An 18,181-nucleotide genomic window follows, 5' to 3' on the forward strand; every position below is an offset into this window, starting at 1 on the left:
AGATAAAACAGACAGTGCACATCAGAGTCCCCGTGTAAGTGTGTGGTACTTTGAGTGGTGATATGGACCAGAGAGGATTACTGCATGACGGGAGACTAGCTTTAGTAGGAGTTGAAACATGGAAATACAGACTTTTGTACTTTGTGGAATTATGACTGTCAAATACTAGATAGACACTTATATCTGTTAAACTTTTAAACATTTCAAAATGTACAGTGGCTCACCTGGTAGAAAATACTACACATTCTTCCCATCTCTTTCCTCTTCCTAACAGAATCTGAATTACAAAACAAAAGAGTTTCCTTGTAATTAATTTAACTCTAATAACACAAGGATTAAAATATTACAAGATTTTTACAAAGTAGGTTCGCCATGTATATGTAGATTTAAGCTACATAATTGTGAAAATACCAGTTACATTAAACAACACACCATGTTAATTTTAATGAGTTCCCAACCCTTTCCCTAAGTGATAGTTAATTATCCAGGATAAATCCAACAGCAATTTGTCAGCCACTTCACTATGGCCCCCCTCACACAAACCCAACCACTTCCTTCCTCTCTTCTCGTTCATTCTAAGCTCATGTAATGAATCACTAATCACAGGGTCCCTGACGAACATCCCCAGCCTATTATCTCTTAATTACCCCATCCAGGGAGGCATCAAGATGAGCCAGCAGGGGGCGTGCTACATGTGTTAGTTTTTATTTACTGATCTACACTATGTGATGCCAGTCCATCAAGTATATTTACTCTGATTGTAAGTCAGAATGTCACCTTGTTACAGTTTCTGGGCTGGTCAGACATCGACCGCCCTGTAGCTGGTTTATGGATAGACAGTCAGGACGGACTGCCGTGTTCTCAGTCTGTGACCGCCGGGCTGAAAATGGTCCTCTTGTGGAGCATTTGGTCGGTGGAAGAAAATGGAGCCTCTAACTCACAGTCATTTGCAGATGGGACACTCGGGATACGGAGCGTGTTGCCACAGAGAAAGATAGAAATTGGAATTGGCAGCCTATGTGAAATGGGGTCGGGGGATTTGTTCGGCACACACATGCACACGATGGAGGTGAGCACACGTAAAAACGCGTACCAGAGCTGAGCATCAGAGCATAAAAACAAAGACCAATTTGTATATTTTCCCTTGAAACTATAACATTCTTGACTTAGGCTTCTTGTTTGTAAATACTACATAGTTAAGAGTAGGAGTCACCATCCACTTTATGAGGCAGTGTGTGAGGTGGGAATGAGAAATTCCCATACTCTCTTTTCCATTACAAGAAAAAAAGAGCAAAGAATAGATTTAAGATCACACAGTAGTCGCTTGTTTACATCCAGTGAGTAAACCAAGAGCCCCAAACTGACAGGTGCCCCCTGCCAAGTTCTCTTAATAGTAAAGGTTTTTGAATTTAATCTGGCTAATTTCGACATATCCCCCTAAGGATCTTAAAGCCGAACTTTAGAATGGACAAAGACCCTGTACGGGCCTTTTAGAATCCTGGTGTCCGTTTTTTTTATCAGCCCTTTAGTGAGAGCCTGTCAGAAATGGTTAGCCTCTCCAGTGAAACTACTTCTTTGCATCTTAGCTCCTGGTCTTGCCCTATGTCTGCACAATTTCATTCTATCCTCTTGTTTCTCTCCTTTTGTTTAGATAAAGCGAGGGATTAGGAAAGATTTGCCCCCATAAAGTAGTGGTTTGATGGGCTTTTATCCCACCATGTTGCTAAAGCTGTGTAGCCCCTGGATTAGGCCTTGACAATAGGAACCCTTGTGCTGGGCCGCAGCCTGAGGGGCACAACCAAAGAGCGGCTCTGAGAAAGAGGGAGGAAACAAACCTGCCAACCTCGATATGTCAAGACTGCCAGAGAAACCGTTTAGAGGAGCACTGGAGCTGCACCGGGCTTCATCTGTGGGATCAGAGAACAAGAAACAATAGTTAGAGCACAGACTGCAGCCACGGTCCCAAAAAGTTTAGCTATACAACACAGGTTTGATAGTGGAGCAAAGAATGGTAGTATTTAATGTACAGTGTGAAAGAGAAAAAGTAATCCACTTAAAACATTGTGGCTTTTAACAAAGGATCACCAAGGCAACAGAATTTACAGTAAAAGTTTATATTTTTTAAATTGTGCAATGTATTTCAATAGTAAGAAGGACAATAATTCATCATTATCAATTAATGTAAAATAAATACACCTGATATAGGTTCAAGCAAGAAGATGATGGTCCGACACAGTAGACACATATAATATACATTGTGCGGTAGAAGTAACACATCCATGAAAAAGTACTTAAGGTCTACTCTGTTTGGACACTGCCTGAAGATTGCTAATGGCAAGTTGCTTTGTTACTCCAGTCACACAAGTCCCAGGAAAGCAGTCAACTCTAAACCATACATCAAAATGATTAATTTCACCCAAATGAGCACAAGCTAACCTTGACTAAGAGCATGCGCAGGACAGAGCAGCACAAATGAAATGTAATATATTCATGAAGTTAACAAAAACCTAATGATAAAAGTTAATGGTCTCTGAAGGCTGAAGGCATCAACTTTCTACTTGAGTTGATGTAAAATACCAATTGTAAACACAGAGAGCCACTCAAGGGGTAAAATTACAAACATCCATGCGTAATAAACCTGATTAAAAACGGAACATGATTCATAAATCTCTAGCTTCTGAGCTGAGCGTCGAATCGGCTGCCAAAGTCCTGATACAGGGATAAAGTTTGAGACTCCAAAAGCGGACGAGAGGATGATTGAGAGCAAAGACGATAACTCACATCTGAGAGAGATGAGAGGGTTTTCCATAATAAAGCTGAATGCAGTCTCAAAGAACAATGAGACTCCACAGGAAATCCAGGGAAATCTCAGATCAATTTGGGGATGAGAAAGTTTCAAGTTTGATAACTGGAGGCAGTAGGCCTGAGATGATAATCATAAACAAGTTTAGCAAACTATGGCATCAGTTTCTGATGCTTCCACTGAATGTGACATATGTGCAAATCACGCTGCATCATGTGATTGTACAAATAAACAAACTGCACGATTTAATAAATACTTGAATATGACACTAATATTAATCATTGCATTGCCTGGAATGTTTCACAGTATAGCATTTCTCCATGTCCATGCACAAGCACAAGTTACAGGTCAGATATGTGGAGAGGAGAGCCTGTTCACAGTTAGAATTTATGTTTTTCAAGGTATTACAAACTATTCAAATGTGTAATTGAATAAATGCAAAAATAGAAATACAACTTATTAGTTTACAAAGGAACCTTCAGAGTAATTGTGTAGACAAACAAAGGTTATAAAGTGCACCATTAGGTTCAACTGTATTTTGTGGACTTGTTCAGTAGTAATAATGAGTAGGCTAATGTAATAACAAAAATGTCCGTGTATATTTCAAAGCCTGTTGCAGAGGGCAGATTCAGTGGCCTCTTCACGGCGAGGAGACGCTGCTGGCCGGGCCTAATATTGCTCTAATAGCAGCCTCTTGACACTTGCATTGAAGCCCTGAGTCTCGCTGGACATTAGCCGCATTAGGCCCGGAAAAAGCACATTTGACGAAGAGCAGCTGAGAGGAATTCCTTCTCGCTTTAATTGCTTTAGAAACGGTTCCCACAAAGAGACACTGGCCAGCTTTACATCCAGTTTAAGTTCTTATTTCCATCGGTTCACAAGTTAATCCGATTTTTCTTCTTTGGGCCCAAAAGCAGCAGCTAAAAAATAGCATTTGGACAAACAAAAGACTGTGTAGCTTCTCAAATAGCCTAACTAAGGAAGAAGTATGCTGTAAAGTAATTGTCTGGTTTAAGAAAAATACAATATGGAAAGATACGTGAGAATAACAAAGGATGCATCCCATTATCTAGATTTTGTTTCCATACACAATTAGGTGCAAGTGAATGTGTCTAAAGATCAAACTGAGTGTAGGATTTGAGGACCACCTCCTTTCTCGCTGTCTAGAAGAGAATTCAACAAAATATGCAAGCTTTACATTAAAAGGCTACTTTCCGCTGCCCTTAATTCCAGTCTAAACGGTTTTTCCTCGGTAGAAGAAATCTTTTCTCAAAACCTTGAAGAAGAGAGGGGCATTATTGTTTTAATCCTCTTACCAGCAGTCATTTTAAGACATTTTTGGAGGGTGAAATGCCGTCTTGTCGTCCCAATCCTAACCTAAATCCCTCGGGGCCGGGAGCTCCTGGAGGCTGTGGCCCGGCATGCACCTCGCGCTCTCCGTCAGCTGCAGAGTTCCCGCCAAACTCACGGAGCCACGGGCAAATACAATTAAAAAGGAGAATGAACCTGGAGTCACACTAAAGACCACAAGCTTTAATTAAAACAGCGCTAATAAAGCTTTATTTCACTTCCTGCTGGGGACAAACAGTGTGAATGTTCAAGTTTATTATAGTAATCTAAAAATAATAACCCTCATGAAAATAAATAAATACAAAATAAATGAACATAAATACATAAATGACCACGTCCGCATGCCACGTTGTAATAATTGAACATTGTAAGTCCATCACTGGCTTGTTATTTAGAAAAGCGAAACACTCTGTCTTGATAATCACCCCCAGTAGAATATCACAATAAATACTACAGTGGTCACTAAAGTCCTCTCCGCGGATGGGACCAGTGATGGGACGGGACCTGCTGCGATGGGACCCGCGGAGGGCGTGGGGCAGCTGCGGAGGACAGCGCTCTGATTGGTCCAGAGCCAGAGCGCGTGCGTCTCCCCACGCGCCGTTTAAAGGCCGAGAGATGGCAGCGCAGCATCCTCATCCTCCAACTCTGAGACCGACACACAGAGCCCCGACACACCGAGCCCCGACACACAGAGCCCCGACACACCGGGACATGAGCGACACGCACCGGGCCTGCTCCGGAGGATACACGGGACATGAGCAGCACCGAGCGGATTTTTCACAACGTTTAAAAGATCCAGAGGAAACATACTGTGAGAGCACCGGAAATATTTAACCTCAGGAAACTGACCACAGAGGTAAGTTTGTTCAACTGACAAACGGCAGAAGTAAGAGGATTTTGTCATTTAACTTTTACTGAATATGTTAAAACAATGGTTTTTCTTGTTTTGTAGTTTTAAAACCTTGTTAAAGTTAGTGAAGATAAGATGCGTTGTTAAAGCCTAAAGTTTTTTTTTTTTTATTATCGAAGCTCACATTGGGCTTTTAGAAACTCTGTGAACTCCACAATTTCCCCCATATTTAGACAAAGTTAAATAGAATATATAATACAGGCACATTTTTGTCAGACGGTGTAAAGTGTTGTACCCTGCAGGTAAACACAGAGCCGTCTCCAGGATCATCCTCCATGTTTAATGTCCATTTGACTGAAGTGTGTTTGCTCTGTAGAAGCTACAGAAAAGCCAAACGCTCTGGCCCCAGGGCGGTCTTTAGTAAACGCTGTAACTCATAAATCCACGGCAATTAGCATAATTAGGCTTAACGCGGAGCCCGAGGCTGTGACATTGTCCTGAGAGAAGAGCATTATGGGAAATTTTAAGCGGAAGATTTACAAATCGCCTATATTACACAGATTCAGCCAGAGGCTCCTTTAAAATAATGCAGGAAAGTCACAAGGAAAAAAAAGAGTAGTTTTATTTGACTCCGGGTTTAAGTGCACGCTGCACCTTTCACGTGTCAGGCGGGCGGATAAATGAATGGCCTTGTAGTGGAGAGCTATTTACACCACATTAGACAGGGCTCCACTGGGGAACCTCGTGCATATTTCAGCCTGGTCCCCTCTGTCCTTCCGCCTGCAGGCGCCTGACACCGGCCTGGGACCCGCCACAGACTCAAATACACGGCCTCAATTTGAGTCTGTCTCTCAAACACAAAATACATATTTTGATCCTTGGAGGACTGTTAAAAGCAGCTCTCAGCGACTCCGTATGAGCCAAGTGTGATTAGTGAATCCATAAACAAGGACACGGCGCATTGCATAAATACTATTTAAAGTCATTTTCATTTACTGTAGGCATTATTATTTGAGATATGACTAATAGAGAAAAAACGAATAATTTATTTGTAAAGCACATTTATTGTTATTATATTTTTTTTTTTATTTTGACAGGTAGCAGATAAATTTGAATTAGTACAAACTATTTGAATACACTAAACTTGTTCAGTATTTTTCCTCCAATTGCCTATTTTTTCTGCTGAATTTAATTAATCCAATCTTCATTTTCTTATTTTTAAATATAATGTACCCTATAATATATTTTTTTATTGATTGTTTATTCATTTCAAATATTCAGTCTCAGAGCAAGCTAACATACATGACCATTCACACAGGAAAAACACAGGAAAAACTAAAACTAAAACACAGGTCTGCTCACGCCAGCCTATCTTTCCCACAAGGAATAATTTAGCTCTATAAAATACTTCTTTTAAAACAATTTAATATGTGTCAATTTAGTTTTTCTTGCTTTTCTTGTGTTAAAAATGATTGATGTTTAGCTGTTGCTTAATTGTTTTCTCAGTCTAATATTTAGCATAAATAAAACACTACGATTAAATTTACATATTTTAAATTATTTTGTACTTTTACTATTTGTATTTTATTATTTATTGATAAATGTAGTAATTGTATCTCTTTACTTTGATTAAACAGTTGGCGTTTTTGTCCGTTTCTGTCCATTTTTTGCAGACCTAAACATGCAGCACTACGGGGTGAACGGCTACTCACTGCACGCGATGAACTCACTGAGCGCTATGTACAATCTTCACCAGCAGGCGGCGCAACAGGCCCAGCACGCCCCCGACTATAGACCCTCGGTACATGCCCTCACTCTGGCGGAGAGATTGGCTGGTAAGAATAAGTAGCTCATTTTGTTTTCCATTTAGTTCACACTCATTTATTGTGAGTGCCTGGCATTTGATTGTCAGGCAGTGTAGCCAATCAGATTTTAGAATTTTATGTTAAGCATTGACCAAAAAATGCAGAACTTCAATTAAACTTCTATTTCTTTCTTCTCAACGGCTGTACATTTCAAGATATCATTCTTGAGGCCCGTTATGGCTCCCAGCACAGAAAGCAGCGTCGCAGTCGGACGGCCTTCACCGCACAGCAGCTTGAGGCTCTGGAGAAGACTTTTCAAAAGACCCACTACCCAGATGTGGTGATGAGGGAACGCCTGGCCATGTGCACTAACCTGCCCGAAGCCCGCGTACAGGTATGTCTGCTCTTACAATTACATAAAATAAGATCAGGGGACTTTGATGAATTTAGGAGTATCTTTAGAATACGTATTGTCAAAAATTCAAAGAAGCAGTATTTATTACAATCTTGATTACAACAACATTCCCTTTATATCTTTTAAATATTTCTGGGTGTAATCATTGATGCTATTTCCAGAAAGAGGAATTTCCATGACTCTTTCTTTTAAGGTATATTTTGCACACTACTGTACAGACGGTAGAGGCAGGTGTGTAACAGTCAAGTATTAAAAATGATATGCTCAAAGGCATGTTTCATATTTTGTAGGTTTGGTTTAAAAACCGCAGAGCAAAGTTTCGGAAGAAGCAGCGCAGCCTGCAGAAAGAGCAGCTCCAGAAGCAGAAGGAGGCGTCAGGATCCACAGAGGGTTCAGCAGAGGACCCCAAAAGTGACGGCACTGACACCACCCCAGCTCCCTCCACCCGCTCTCCCCCTCCCCCCTCCTCCACCTCATCCTGTCACTCAGACTCCGACAGACTGACAGCAGCTCAGGCTCAGGCGGCCGAGATGAGTGTGGAAGTGAACGTCACCTCCCCAGAGCCATCGGACAGCGAGTCAGCAGCAGAAGATAATGCTGACAGAGAAGAGGAGACCATAAGAGGGGAGCCCAGGGTGAAGAGTGGGGAGGAGGTGCAGGGGGAGGGGGGCGCACGACCAGGGAGCGGCTCTCCATCCTGCAAACGCCTCAGTCCAACATCAGGTAAGACAGTGCCACCACAAACAGTAGAAACAGTCTTCTAGCAACTTGAATGCACAACAAGTTCAGGATTAATAGCCTAGTTTTAAAAAAAGGAAAAAGTATAAATGCTTAAATATAATTCTTTACAGAAAAGCCAAAATGTGTACAAAACTTTAGTGGATAGAATTTCAAATTTTAAAGCCCTTGAAAATATTTTAGTACAAAAATGCAGTCAGAAAACAATTAAAAAAAAAACTTGCTCTGCATTTGTACAGCTATGATACCTGGCTAAAGTATTCTCCTCCTCTCAGACTCTCCACTCAGTTCTCCGGCCCTGCCCTCTTCCAGCGCCGTGTCCAGCAGTTTGGTGACGAGTAACTCCTACGCCTCCTCCCCTCTTAGCCTGTTCCGTCTTCAGGAGCAGTTTCGGCAGCACATGGCGGCAACCAACAACCTGGTACACTACCCGTCTTTTGACATGAGTGCACCCTCCTCCCTGCCCTACCTGGGGATGAATGTCAACATGTCTGCGCCCCTGGGATCTCTGCCCTGTCAGTCCTACTATCAGACCTTGTCCCAGGCCCAGCAGGTTTGGAACAGCCCACTGTTACAGGCAGCTCCAGGAAGTCTCCCAGGTAGTCTCAACAGTAAGACCACAAGTATCGAGAACCTGCGGCTGAGGGCCAAGCAGCACGCGGCATCACTGGGACTGGACACGCTCCCCAACTGACCCTGCTCATGTCTACAGCACTGACTTAAAGCTGCACTATGTAACTTTTCAGATCGAGGGTCGTCCACCTGGTTCAGTCATGGAGATTATTGCTTTGTGTGGAATGCTCCACAGTATCGCATTAAAGAAGCCTTTCCCCATAAAGACAGCATCAGGCCACAGGTCAGATATGTGCAGGGGGGATAGATAAGGATAATGTCATATTGTGGAGTATTCTAGAAAAAGCATGGATATCTCCCTGGAGACACATCCCCCTCTCCAAAATTCTCCAGCAATTTCACCTGAAAAAGTGACTCAAAGACATTATGTGAAGTCAACCATTTATCTTAAGTTGCCCGCATTACTATTTTAAGCACATCTGCTCATGACATACATGGATCTGGGAAGATGCTCAAAGTCACAGCTCATGAAAAGGGAAACCAACTACATATACAAAAGCAAAAACAATTAAATTCTGTGAACTGTGCATGCATGCATGGACTATGCCTATAGAGGGCAGCAGTCAATCACGTCGGCCAAACAGTCACAACATCAGGACAGGTTGCCCAATTGAATTGTGGTAAAGCTCATGAAAACTGTAAATACAATATTTCTGTACACGTGTACTCTACATCTACTGTATACAAGGTTGAAGTCATTCCATGTCTTTTGTGGAAGGAGTTTTTGTTTTGCCAACTCAAAATGATGGCTGAAAAAGAAGCATCCTTTACGTGAACAGAGGAACATCAATGTAAACACAAAACAAACACTGGAGGCTCTCCTAGAGAATCATGAGAAAACACAAATTATGTAAAATATTGTAATTTTATTGTAAAATGTACTTCAGAAACGTTTTAAATGTGAGTAATTTATCATTAATGCAAATGAATAAACTGCAAATGAAAATGAAAATGCCTTTATTAGTTTATCAGCAAGTAGCTTAGATTTATTTAATAATATATTTGATGGCACCCCATTGTTATCATCAGCTTTAACATTCAGTTGTTCCTGGGCCTGTAAGTGCTGGACACGTACCACTGAGATGTAAATAATTTGATGACACAAGAAACCTCCTAAAACAGCACAGAGACGCACTTGTTGTTCTTCAACAGAATCTAATCTTAAATTAAATGAGTGACACAGTGTATGAGGCTGTAATTCCCCCACACCCCCACCCCACCCTGTCAGCGAGGTTTTGGCTGCACCGAAACAGAACGCTTTGCCATAAGAAGATTACCTTTGGTTGGGATATCGATGGATTAAGTAAGAAAAGAATGAGATGAAATAGGACTTAAAGGGCTCTTCAAGGCAGCAAAGTTGAGACACCTGTTTTCTTCAGGGGTTTCCTGCGTTTTTCACATTATAAAGATTAAGATTAAACTATTATATCATTTTATTTCAAGAAAAAGGGAGGGTCCCCCCCGATTGAAAACTAAATGAATTAAGAATAAAAAATACAGTTGAAACTATAAATTGCCAACTAAGTTAAGCTATTCAGTTGTCCATGTAGCATGCACATGCTTGCTGGCTCCTCCCAAGACAGCAGGAGTAAAGGAGAAGGTTGTGGCTGTGTGAGTGTGTCTTTGGCAGCTAAGCTGCTGAAGGTTTCCAGGAGCTCTTTGATGTGTATCTGGGCAATGCACTATTAGAGGGATTTTCCTCGTTGACAGCCCAGAGAATGTGTGGAGGAATTGCGATGCCAGCGGGCCAAAAGAATGCTAGAAACAGGATTAGGATCATATTCTGGCAGCTCCTGTCACTTCATCAATGGGCTAAGGTTTCCTCAGTGACAGCCCTCCTTCTCTGCCCAGCTAAAACCTTTAGTGGGACCATAAAAGGGGTGAGAAAGGGGAAAAAACAATGATTGAATGGTGTGCTATGATTTCTGTGCCGGGTTCGCTCTCAGGCCTTTGTGTTGGGAGGTCTGGGGGGTGGCACAGATTCGAGAGGCGGGGAAGGTCATGGAGATGAGAAAAGGGGGGACTATGTGAGGGGGGTGACGGTGGTCTTTCTTGGAAGTTTTACATCCAAATCCCCTCAGTGAAGCATGTGACCATACACTGAAGTGAGAGAACTCCAGCTCAGTGTCTCCTTGTAGATAGCAGCAGGTGGAGTGAAAAAATAAGAGCATGTGTACCTTTTGCCTGCAGCCCAAGTGGAAATTATAATTAATCTTAAAAAAATAAGAGAAAAACAGTTTCTACCATGTTTGTACACTACAGTTAAAACACAGACCACCCAGTCTTTTCTTGCCAGTGGTTCAGGAGTTTGCTCACCTGTGAAACAATCTTTTCTCTAAGCCACTGGAGTTTTAATTGTTTACGACAGGTTATATAATGCCAAGCATTACAGACCAGCTTGCAAATGCTAAACCCCTCTGCTTTTCTGTCTTTCTCCTGCGGAGTGGATGAGACGGACTCTATCTGAGGCTTCACTCGGGTTCCCCAGCTTTGTGCTACTGAGACGCTCGCCTTTCTCCCCCTGACTTGGGTGATAATCCTGACACGCACTGTCTGCATTTTTTACTGTACGTGTTTAAGCGCATTTGCAGAGCATTTATCTCTCCAATGTAAACCAATTTGGCTATAAGGGCCTTGGGCCAAGCTCAGTGCTGGAGAAAAGAAAGAAAACTCAAACCTAGCAGATGTGGAGAGAAAGGCGGATGGAAGAGCTGGTGTGGACGTAGGGTTGATGAACAACTGAAAGCAGCAAAAAAGGAAAAGCAGGGCTGTGAAAAAGAAAAGTAGCCCTTGTCCAAAGGGTAAGCTCTTGAAACTTTGGATAGGGCCTTTAAAGCTGATAGAACGTGGATCACTGAATTGTTGAGTCACAGAATCTGAGAGAATCATTCAAAGCTCTTGGCTAATCCTGTCATAGTTAAATCAGTCGTATACTTAACTTCTTCAGACAAAATTTGGAGGCTGCAGCATTGACAGCTCTGCTGTTTGATACCGCCTATACACCTGTATCAGCTGTCTGTTAAGCTGCCTTCACCTCCTCCCACTCGTCCTGCGCAGCATGCTGCCTCTGTGCTAGTAATGGCTCATGAAATGGACCAAAGACCTAAAAGCTGCCAATCTCTCAGCTTCGTGATGTCTGCTGTAAGTGGCCCTGGTTGCTGGTTGAACTTGCGACTTTGATCATCTCAAAAGGTAGACTCCTGCTGTGTCAAACATTGCTATGTGCAATTCTCTGCAGTCATAAAGACCATGAGCTTCTTGGTCCCTGAAATGAGACATTAAGACAGAATCATCCTAGTTTAGTTGGAGCAATCTCAAGGTGTTTTATTTGCTAGTGCACAGGCAGGGTCCAATGTGTTTGGATGGCTTTTAAAGTACCTGATCTTATAGCCTAAGGTTTCTGTAAATGAGGTGTTTTTTGCTCTTACCAATGAGACGTTACATGAGCAAGCACCATGGCATCCCAGGGCCACACGTTAGATCTGCAGTATCATTACAGTACTAGTGGCTCCACTAGTGCAACTCTCCATTACCTGACTTTTACAAGTAATTTATGTGCCACATATTCTGTTCATGCATTGATCATTGATTAATTCATGCTCTAAAAAAGAAATTCAAAAATTTTGTTTGGTTTAATACAGTTGTATATAGATTTTTAATAGACTGGAGTAATTAATGAAGACAAGGTTTTCATTTCAGTGTAAACTGTCAACTTGTTTCTTAAAGTGAAAAAGGTTCACATATTTTAGCCCAAGCATAGACAAAGGTTGCAATGTGAATTTAGCTTGTTATCGTTTGTTATGACTTCAGTTTGGGATCCTAAGGGATTTAGGAACAATGTCAAGTTTTCTCTGAAGACCATGGAAGGCGCTAAAAGCTTAGCGCTCCCTGACTGAGCGGCACAGTCAGAGCTGCTCCATGTGCCACATATAATGCTAAGAACTACCTCTCAATTTCAGCTCTTTGCCTAGTCTGCGGTAACACTTGCCTCCTTATTTCATTTCTGGAATACAGAAGACAAATGAAATGGAAAGACCACCTACATAGGCTGCAGTTATGTGGCACAGTCAAAATTTGATTATTAGATTTTTCGAGTTAAGTTTATTTCTGATCATGGTTTTGATTTGTTAATTGGTATGTTAATGGTGTTAACTTTTCATTCTGGACCCATTAATATGTCATGTGTCATTAGTTTTGGTAGATCTGGTTCTACATTAAATGTGTGCTGTACATAAACATATCAAATATGTGATGAGACCCACTGTTCTTAATTATCACTTCAACATTTCACTTGGGATGTATGGGATTCTGGTGATGTACCCATGCATCCCAAGCCAACTGAAATTGAACATAACTTTCTTGAGCACACAAACATTCACCAACTCCTAACGTTCATTTATCCTCTGTTTCTTGACGAGCTCCTCCACCTCCTTCATAAAGCGCAGGCAGAGTTCATCCTGCCAAGGCAGAGCCACACACTGGACGGCAACAGGAAGGCCCTCTCCTCCTTTTGCAGCCTACAAACAGTACAATGTTCAGCATACAGCCATACAACAACAGTCTCTTGTCGCCATCTGGTGGGATATTGACAAACTTCAGTTCACCAATTTAAAAAAACTATTTACCAAGTGCCTACTCTTTGAACATCTGGAAGTACATGAAAGTCTGCTCTCATCTTTACCTTGTTTAGAATCCGTTCAAACAGACTCCCTGATGCTAAGTGGCAGAGGTTTTTCTCGTCCTGTGCAGTCACAATGGAAACAGGCACAACACCGGCGCAAAAGTTGAGCACATTGTAGATCATTGAAAATGAAGCCATACCTGGGGTATAAAATTGCAAAAACCCTTAACATCATTGTATGTAAACTCAATTGCTTCGTACATTGTCTAAGACATGCATCAAGCCAATAAAAATTGTATTTGACTAACAACTTACAAGTGAGCTTGCCACAATAATTGAAGTTGAAAGCTGGCCCAATTATTGGGCAAAGGACAACATCTATATTGAGTCGTTGCCACTCTGCTATTGTGTCCTTTACACAGTCCTACAAACAAAGAGGTTTTAAAAACAGCATAATCTGAAGTATATCAATTGACTGAGAAACACATGCAAAAACAGTATCACCTCTATTGAAGCATGCAGCTTCCAAAGACCAGCAACAGATCTAAAAAGTAAAATGTCTGTTTTTTTTTTCAATCAAACTGATACAGTTAACTGAATACAGACAACTGTGGGCGTATAGCAGCATGTGTAAGACTCACCCAACTCCAGAGAAATATTGTAATATTTGCCCTCCGTAGGGCCACTACAAAGTTAAACAAAAAAAATACTACTTAGTCACAAAATGCTTAAGGTATTATATTAGAGATAAGAAATTATTTAATATCAACTTTATAAAAGCAATTTACCAAAGGTTTAATGATGAAGGCAATTATTTTCTTCAACCAATTTGGAATTCTGTAAATCAAAAACTGAGCTCTAAGAGTGGGGTCAATCCTACTTCCTTTCCTTGAAATATGCAAACAAAAAAGAAAGAAGTTAAATATTTGCAGTGAGATAAGCCAGACAAGCCAGGATTAAACAAGCCACATCCCAGGAATGTCAGTAGTCCTATAGCTTATTTCAGTTTACAATTCATTTTAATTAAGAGAACAATAACTCACAATTGTTGTACATAAGTGCCGCCTCCATCTGATATGGCCCCTTTTATTGCTAGTTCATTCATTTCAACTTTCACTGGGTTGTAAGGCACCAACTACAGAGAAAATAAATAGACTTGCAGGTAAAACTGAACTGTATTATATGCATTTTTGTAGAGGCAGGTTGTCTTTACAGTGTGGCCTGCTTGCTCTAACAAAGCCTTGACTTCTTGCACTGCTCGAATCATTGATGGAGATGCTGGTGTTTCCTCAATTTGTTCAAAATATCCAATTCTCAGAGGTTTCCTGCTTCGGTACACCTGGAGACAATACACAATGGAGCTAAATTTGCATCCTCCGGGAGAACAGCAGACTCAAATAAGCATAGGCAACAACACAAGAATACATAGAGACAATGAAAAGGTAACTGTATCACTGTGCATTAGGTCATAACAATTCTCAAATTTTTTACAATTTATACTATTTTATATACTTCATGCAAGTCACCCTTATGCGTAAAATTAATTCTCTGCATTTGTCCCATCCTTGAACCAGTGCAGCTGGGGTAACCTGTTAGGAGCAGTGGGCTACAGCACTCAGGGACCCATCTCCAGATCTTGTGCTAAGCTTTCCTGCAGGATTTTAACTATTCTGCATGTTTTGGGTTGACTTTTTGCTCTGTTGTGAAGCACTTTGTAAACTCTGTTATTTGAAGGTGTAAATAATAATATTATTATTAGTAGTAGTATTACCTCACAATTTACTACATTAGTCACGTGATGTGTAGTGAGCAAATGCCAAAGCAGTACAGACCTCCTCCTTAAATGGCAGCGGTGGAACAGTTGGATCCAGGGAATACATGTCATCACAAAGTATGGCCCTCATAAACAGAGCCAAACTGTCCACATCCTTTCCCAATGGTCCAATAGAACTCAGCACTGTTAATGACACATCAGAGTAAGTGGTAAAATCTGTCATGTTTGTTTTCATAAAAAATGTTTATAGAAAATTTGTAAGAGAAAGTGTTTGAATGTTTCACTTTACCAGCCTTTTGCCCTCGGTAAATGGATTTAAGACCCCTGGAGCTATAAAGGACAAATATGTAATAAAACAATAAAATGTCCTAAATTCATCAAAAGCATGTGCTGTTCACCTCAATCGACCTGATGTTGGCTTTAGCCCACAAATGCCACAAAACGATGCAGGGATCCGAACACTACCTCCAATGTCAGAGCCTAGACCAATCACAGACCCTCCTCCAGCAATCAGGGACGCCTCTCCGCCAGAAGAACCTCCTGAAGTTTTTTGGAGATTACATGGGTTCAAAGTCTGCCCATAAAATTGGTTACTGCAATCATAGCTGCAAGAGTGAAAACAAGGATAAAGATTAAGTATTTTATGTGTGGGTGTGAGGTAGCATGTGTGTGTATTATTACTATGTTCATATAAATATATTTACTTTAATAAAGACTGTGGAACGTTTGTTCTCACAAAAGGAATTGCTCCTTGCTTCTTCAGCACTTTCACCAGCACACAGTCATCATCAGCAGGCTGGTGTACAAATCTGACCACTCCACAAGAAGACGCACTGTTCTATATTGATATGAGATAAAACAAAATGTTATTGTTGTGTTTAATAATGATACTTTATCAGCTTATAAAACAAACTGTACCTTGAGAAAGATATTTTCTTTAAGACTGACAGGAACGCCATATAAGAGGCCTTTTTTTCCTGAGTCAATAGCTTTTAACTGCTCAAAACTGTCCAAAATAATTTCAGTGCAGCAGTTCAGTTTTTGTTGTACATCAAGAGTCTGGATAAAGACAAAACGGTGGTTAGATGTGGTTTACCTGGCTGACTTTTAAAGACATTCTGGTTAAAGAGGAGTGCACCTTATCCATATATGCATAAAAGACCTCTTCTGGAGACAATGAACCTTCTTGAAGCTGGTTTGTCAACTCAGACAAAGACAGATTCAAGATGAAAGCGGAGTTTGTCACAGGATGCTAAAAGATACAGGATTCAATTAGATGAATTAGGACAACTAGCAACAAAGCGCCACATTACAAAATATCCTCTAAACTGTATTTAAGTCGTTCTAATTTTACTTAATCAAAAGCATCGACCTACCGCCTGTTTATACTTCATTACACGTTGTTCCGCCTGTTGAAGGCTGCGCTCTCTTTGATTTTGGAGTTTGGCAATCAGCCTCTTCTCGCGTCGCCGGCTGCGCACGGTTCGGACCAGAACCAGCCCCCCGAAGAGGCACGCCACCAACGCCACCTCCGTCACGGTGTGTAGCCGACTGTCTGTCTGCACGAGCTGCCTCAGAGTCTCCATTGGTTTGAACCCACAGGTCTTGAAGTACGATTAACATTGGTCAGCGAACAGCACAACTGAATACGTCCCCGGAGAGGCCAACATACGGGCTCTTTTATGTTACGCGGAGTCCCGCCCATTTTTGGATGTGAACTTCCCGCTTCAGTCTATACCGGCCGCACCGTTATTACCACGGAGCACAAGAGTCACTTCAAAAATATTATTATGGACTCTGCTCTCCGAGAATAAAGTCGTAACATTTCTACATTAAAGTCGTAATTTAGTGAGAATAAAGTTGAAGCCAGAAAAAGATTTTATTCTTACAGTGGATTGTAAGGGTCACTTACGCTACGAGAATGAAATTGTAACATTTTAATATTAAAGTCGTAATTTTACGTGAATAAATTCACATTTTTTGAGAAGGTTTTTGAGTAATTTTACAAGAATAAAGTAGTCAACATAAAGATTCCAGATTTAGCGGCAAGAACAATTCACCGCCACGACTAGAGTGCAAGAGAATGACCCTTATATGAGTAAATCATTAAATTAAAACCAATGTATGATAGTAGAACTTTACATTGCTGGCCTTTTAAACATTAACAACTGTTCAATCATTTCCCCAGAAATGACCCCCATGCGCCTCTGCGCGTAGCAGAGCGCGCATGGGCAGGACACCGACAGATGAAGAAGTCTTTGCACGCAGTGTAACTGGAACATCCACGAATACAGGGTGTACGCAGGGCTCCAGACCCTGTACTGGGGAAGAATTCGAGATAAGGGACTGAAACCGGCTTCAGCTCTGTGTATTAGACTAAACTGTAACCATATGGCCACAGAAACATGACAGCGCAGTGGCACTAGAGATTTGGCTACATTCTAATAGGTGCGCAAAACCGGTGCTGTTCAGTGCGCATGGCTCCACAAGCCCATAATGAGGGGCTTACGTTATTCACAAAGAGCACATCTTTGAACGGTGATTGTGGGCAAAGTACCAGTGTTTAGAATAGTAGAGAGGCGAAGTAGAACGGAGTATGGGTATGAGCTGAGACTCCACCTGTTAGAGGAGCCCTGCCAAGTGAGCTCCAGGGAGCGCCACGCTCTGCAGGCTTTTTCCAAGGAATCCAGTCACTCCACGGAGAGAAAATGTAGTCTACTTCATACAAGTTTGTGTAAGGTACTGTGTGCGTCTGGCATGTACTACTTACTGATCCATCTTCAACTGAGTCGTCCTCGGTCAGAAGGAAAAGGCAAACTTGTACTGTTCAGGGATGTTTATTTAGGAGGAGGGAGCTTGTGATCAAGGTAGTCATTATTACACAGGTAGTTGCTTGTGCAGGTTTGTGAGTGTGGCTGTTGCAAAAGGATGGGCAGTAGATAGACACAATTGATGCTTTAAGTAGTAATTGAACGTGGAGCAGTCCTCTGTATAACAGCGATGGCACCAAAAGATAAAATATACACATTTGTAAATAAATTGGAAAAATACAACATTCATACCCAATTACAAACAATACTTATATCGTATGAACGCACGCTCACATACACACAAGATTAGGCAGAATGACCTACCAACAGCACGAGGCTCCGCTGAAGTGCTGAAGTTTCGGGGTTTTTTTTTTTGTTTTTT

The 18,181-nt window shown here is 41.4% G+C and overlaps 2 protein-coding genes across 2 annotated transcripts; one reads left to right on the top strand and one right to left on the bottom strand.

The window, feature by feature from the left end:
- Window positions 1–6,684: 6,684 nt before the first annotated feature.
- On the top strand, window positions 6,685–9,225 carry LOC117370203 (diencephalon/mesencephalon homeobox protein 1-B-like). Its single transcript, XM_055221288.1, has 4 exons — window positions 6,685–6,838; window positions 7,024–7,202; window positions 7,514–7,946; window positions 8,237–9,225. The coding sequence occupies exons 1-4, from the start codon at window positions 6,685–6,687 to the stop codon at window positions 8,653–8,655; spliced, it is 1,185 nt and encodes a 394-aa protein (XP_055077263.1). The 3' UTR covers window positions 8,656–9,225.
- Window positions 9,226–11,887: 2,662 nt separating this feature from the next.
- Window positions 11,888–16,645, bottom strand: LOC117370202 (vitamin D3 hydroxylase-associated protein). The gene is made up of 15 exons (XM_033965592.2): window positions 16,366–16,645; window positions 16,128–16,241; window positions 15,908–16,048; window positions 15,694–15,827; window positions 15,388–15,594; window positions 15,279–15,319; window positions 15,048–15,172; window positions 14,429–14,554; window positions 14,259–14,350; window positions 14,004–14,103; window positions 13,857–13,900; window positions 13,720–13,759; window positions 13,531–13,639; window positions 13,276–13,415; window positions 11,888–13,111 (listed from the first exon to the last, which is right to left on the bottom strand). The coding sequence occupies exons 1-15, from the start codon at window positions 16,573–16,575 to the stop codon at window positions 12,980–12,982; spliced, it is 1,755 nt and encodes a 584-aa protein (XP_033821483.1). The 5' UTR covers window positions 16,576–16,645; the 3' UTR covers window positions 11,888–12,979.
- Window positions 16,646–18,181: the final 1,536 nt, after the last annotated feature.

This window comes from Periophthalmus magnuspinnatus, chromosome 4 (assembly GCF_009829125.3).
Source record: "Periophthalmus magnuspinnatus isolate fPerMag1 chromosome 4, fPerMag1.2.pri, whole genome shotgun sequence".
NCBI classification, from domain to species: domain Eukaryota; kingdom Metazoa; phylum Chordata; class Actinopteri; order Gobiiformes; family Gobiidae; genus Periophthalmus; species Periophthalmus magnuspinnatus.

Excerpts from the sequence above, each read along its gene's own strand:
- LOC117370203 (XM_055221288.1), top strand. The coding sequence starts at position 6,685 with ATGCAGCACTACGGGGTGAACGGCTACTCACTGCACGCGATGAACTCA. Across the intron at positions 7,203-7,513 it reads TGCCCGAAGCCCGCGTACAG|GTTTGGTTTAAAAACCGCAG; the intron begins GTATGTCTGCTC and ends CATATTTTGTAG. Across the intron at positions 7,947-8,236 it reads ACGCCTCAGTCCAACATCAG|ACTCTCCACTCAGTTCTCCG; the intron begins GTAAGACAGTGC and ends TCCTCCTCTCAG.
- LOC117370202 (XM_033965592.2), bottom strand. The coding sequence starts at position 16,575 with ATGGAGACTCTGAGGCAGCTCGTGCAGACAGACAGTCGGCTACACACC. Across the intron at positions 16,242-16,365 it reads TAATGAAGTATAAACAGGCG|CATCCTGTGACAAACTCCGC; the intron begins GTAGGTCGATGC and ends TGTATCTTTTAG. Across the intron at positions 15,320-15,387 it reads CCAACATCAGGTCGATTGAG|CTCCAGGGGTCTTAAATCCA; the intron begins GTGAACAGCACA and ends TGTCCTTTATAG.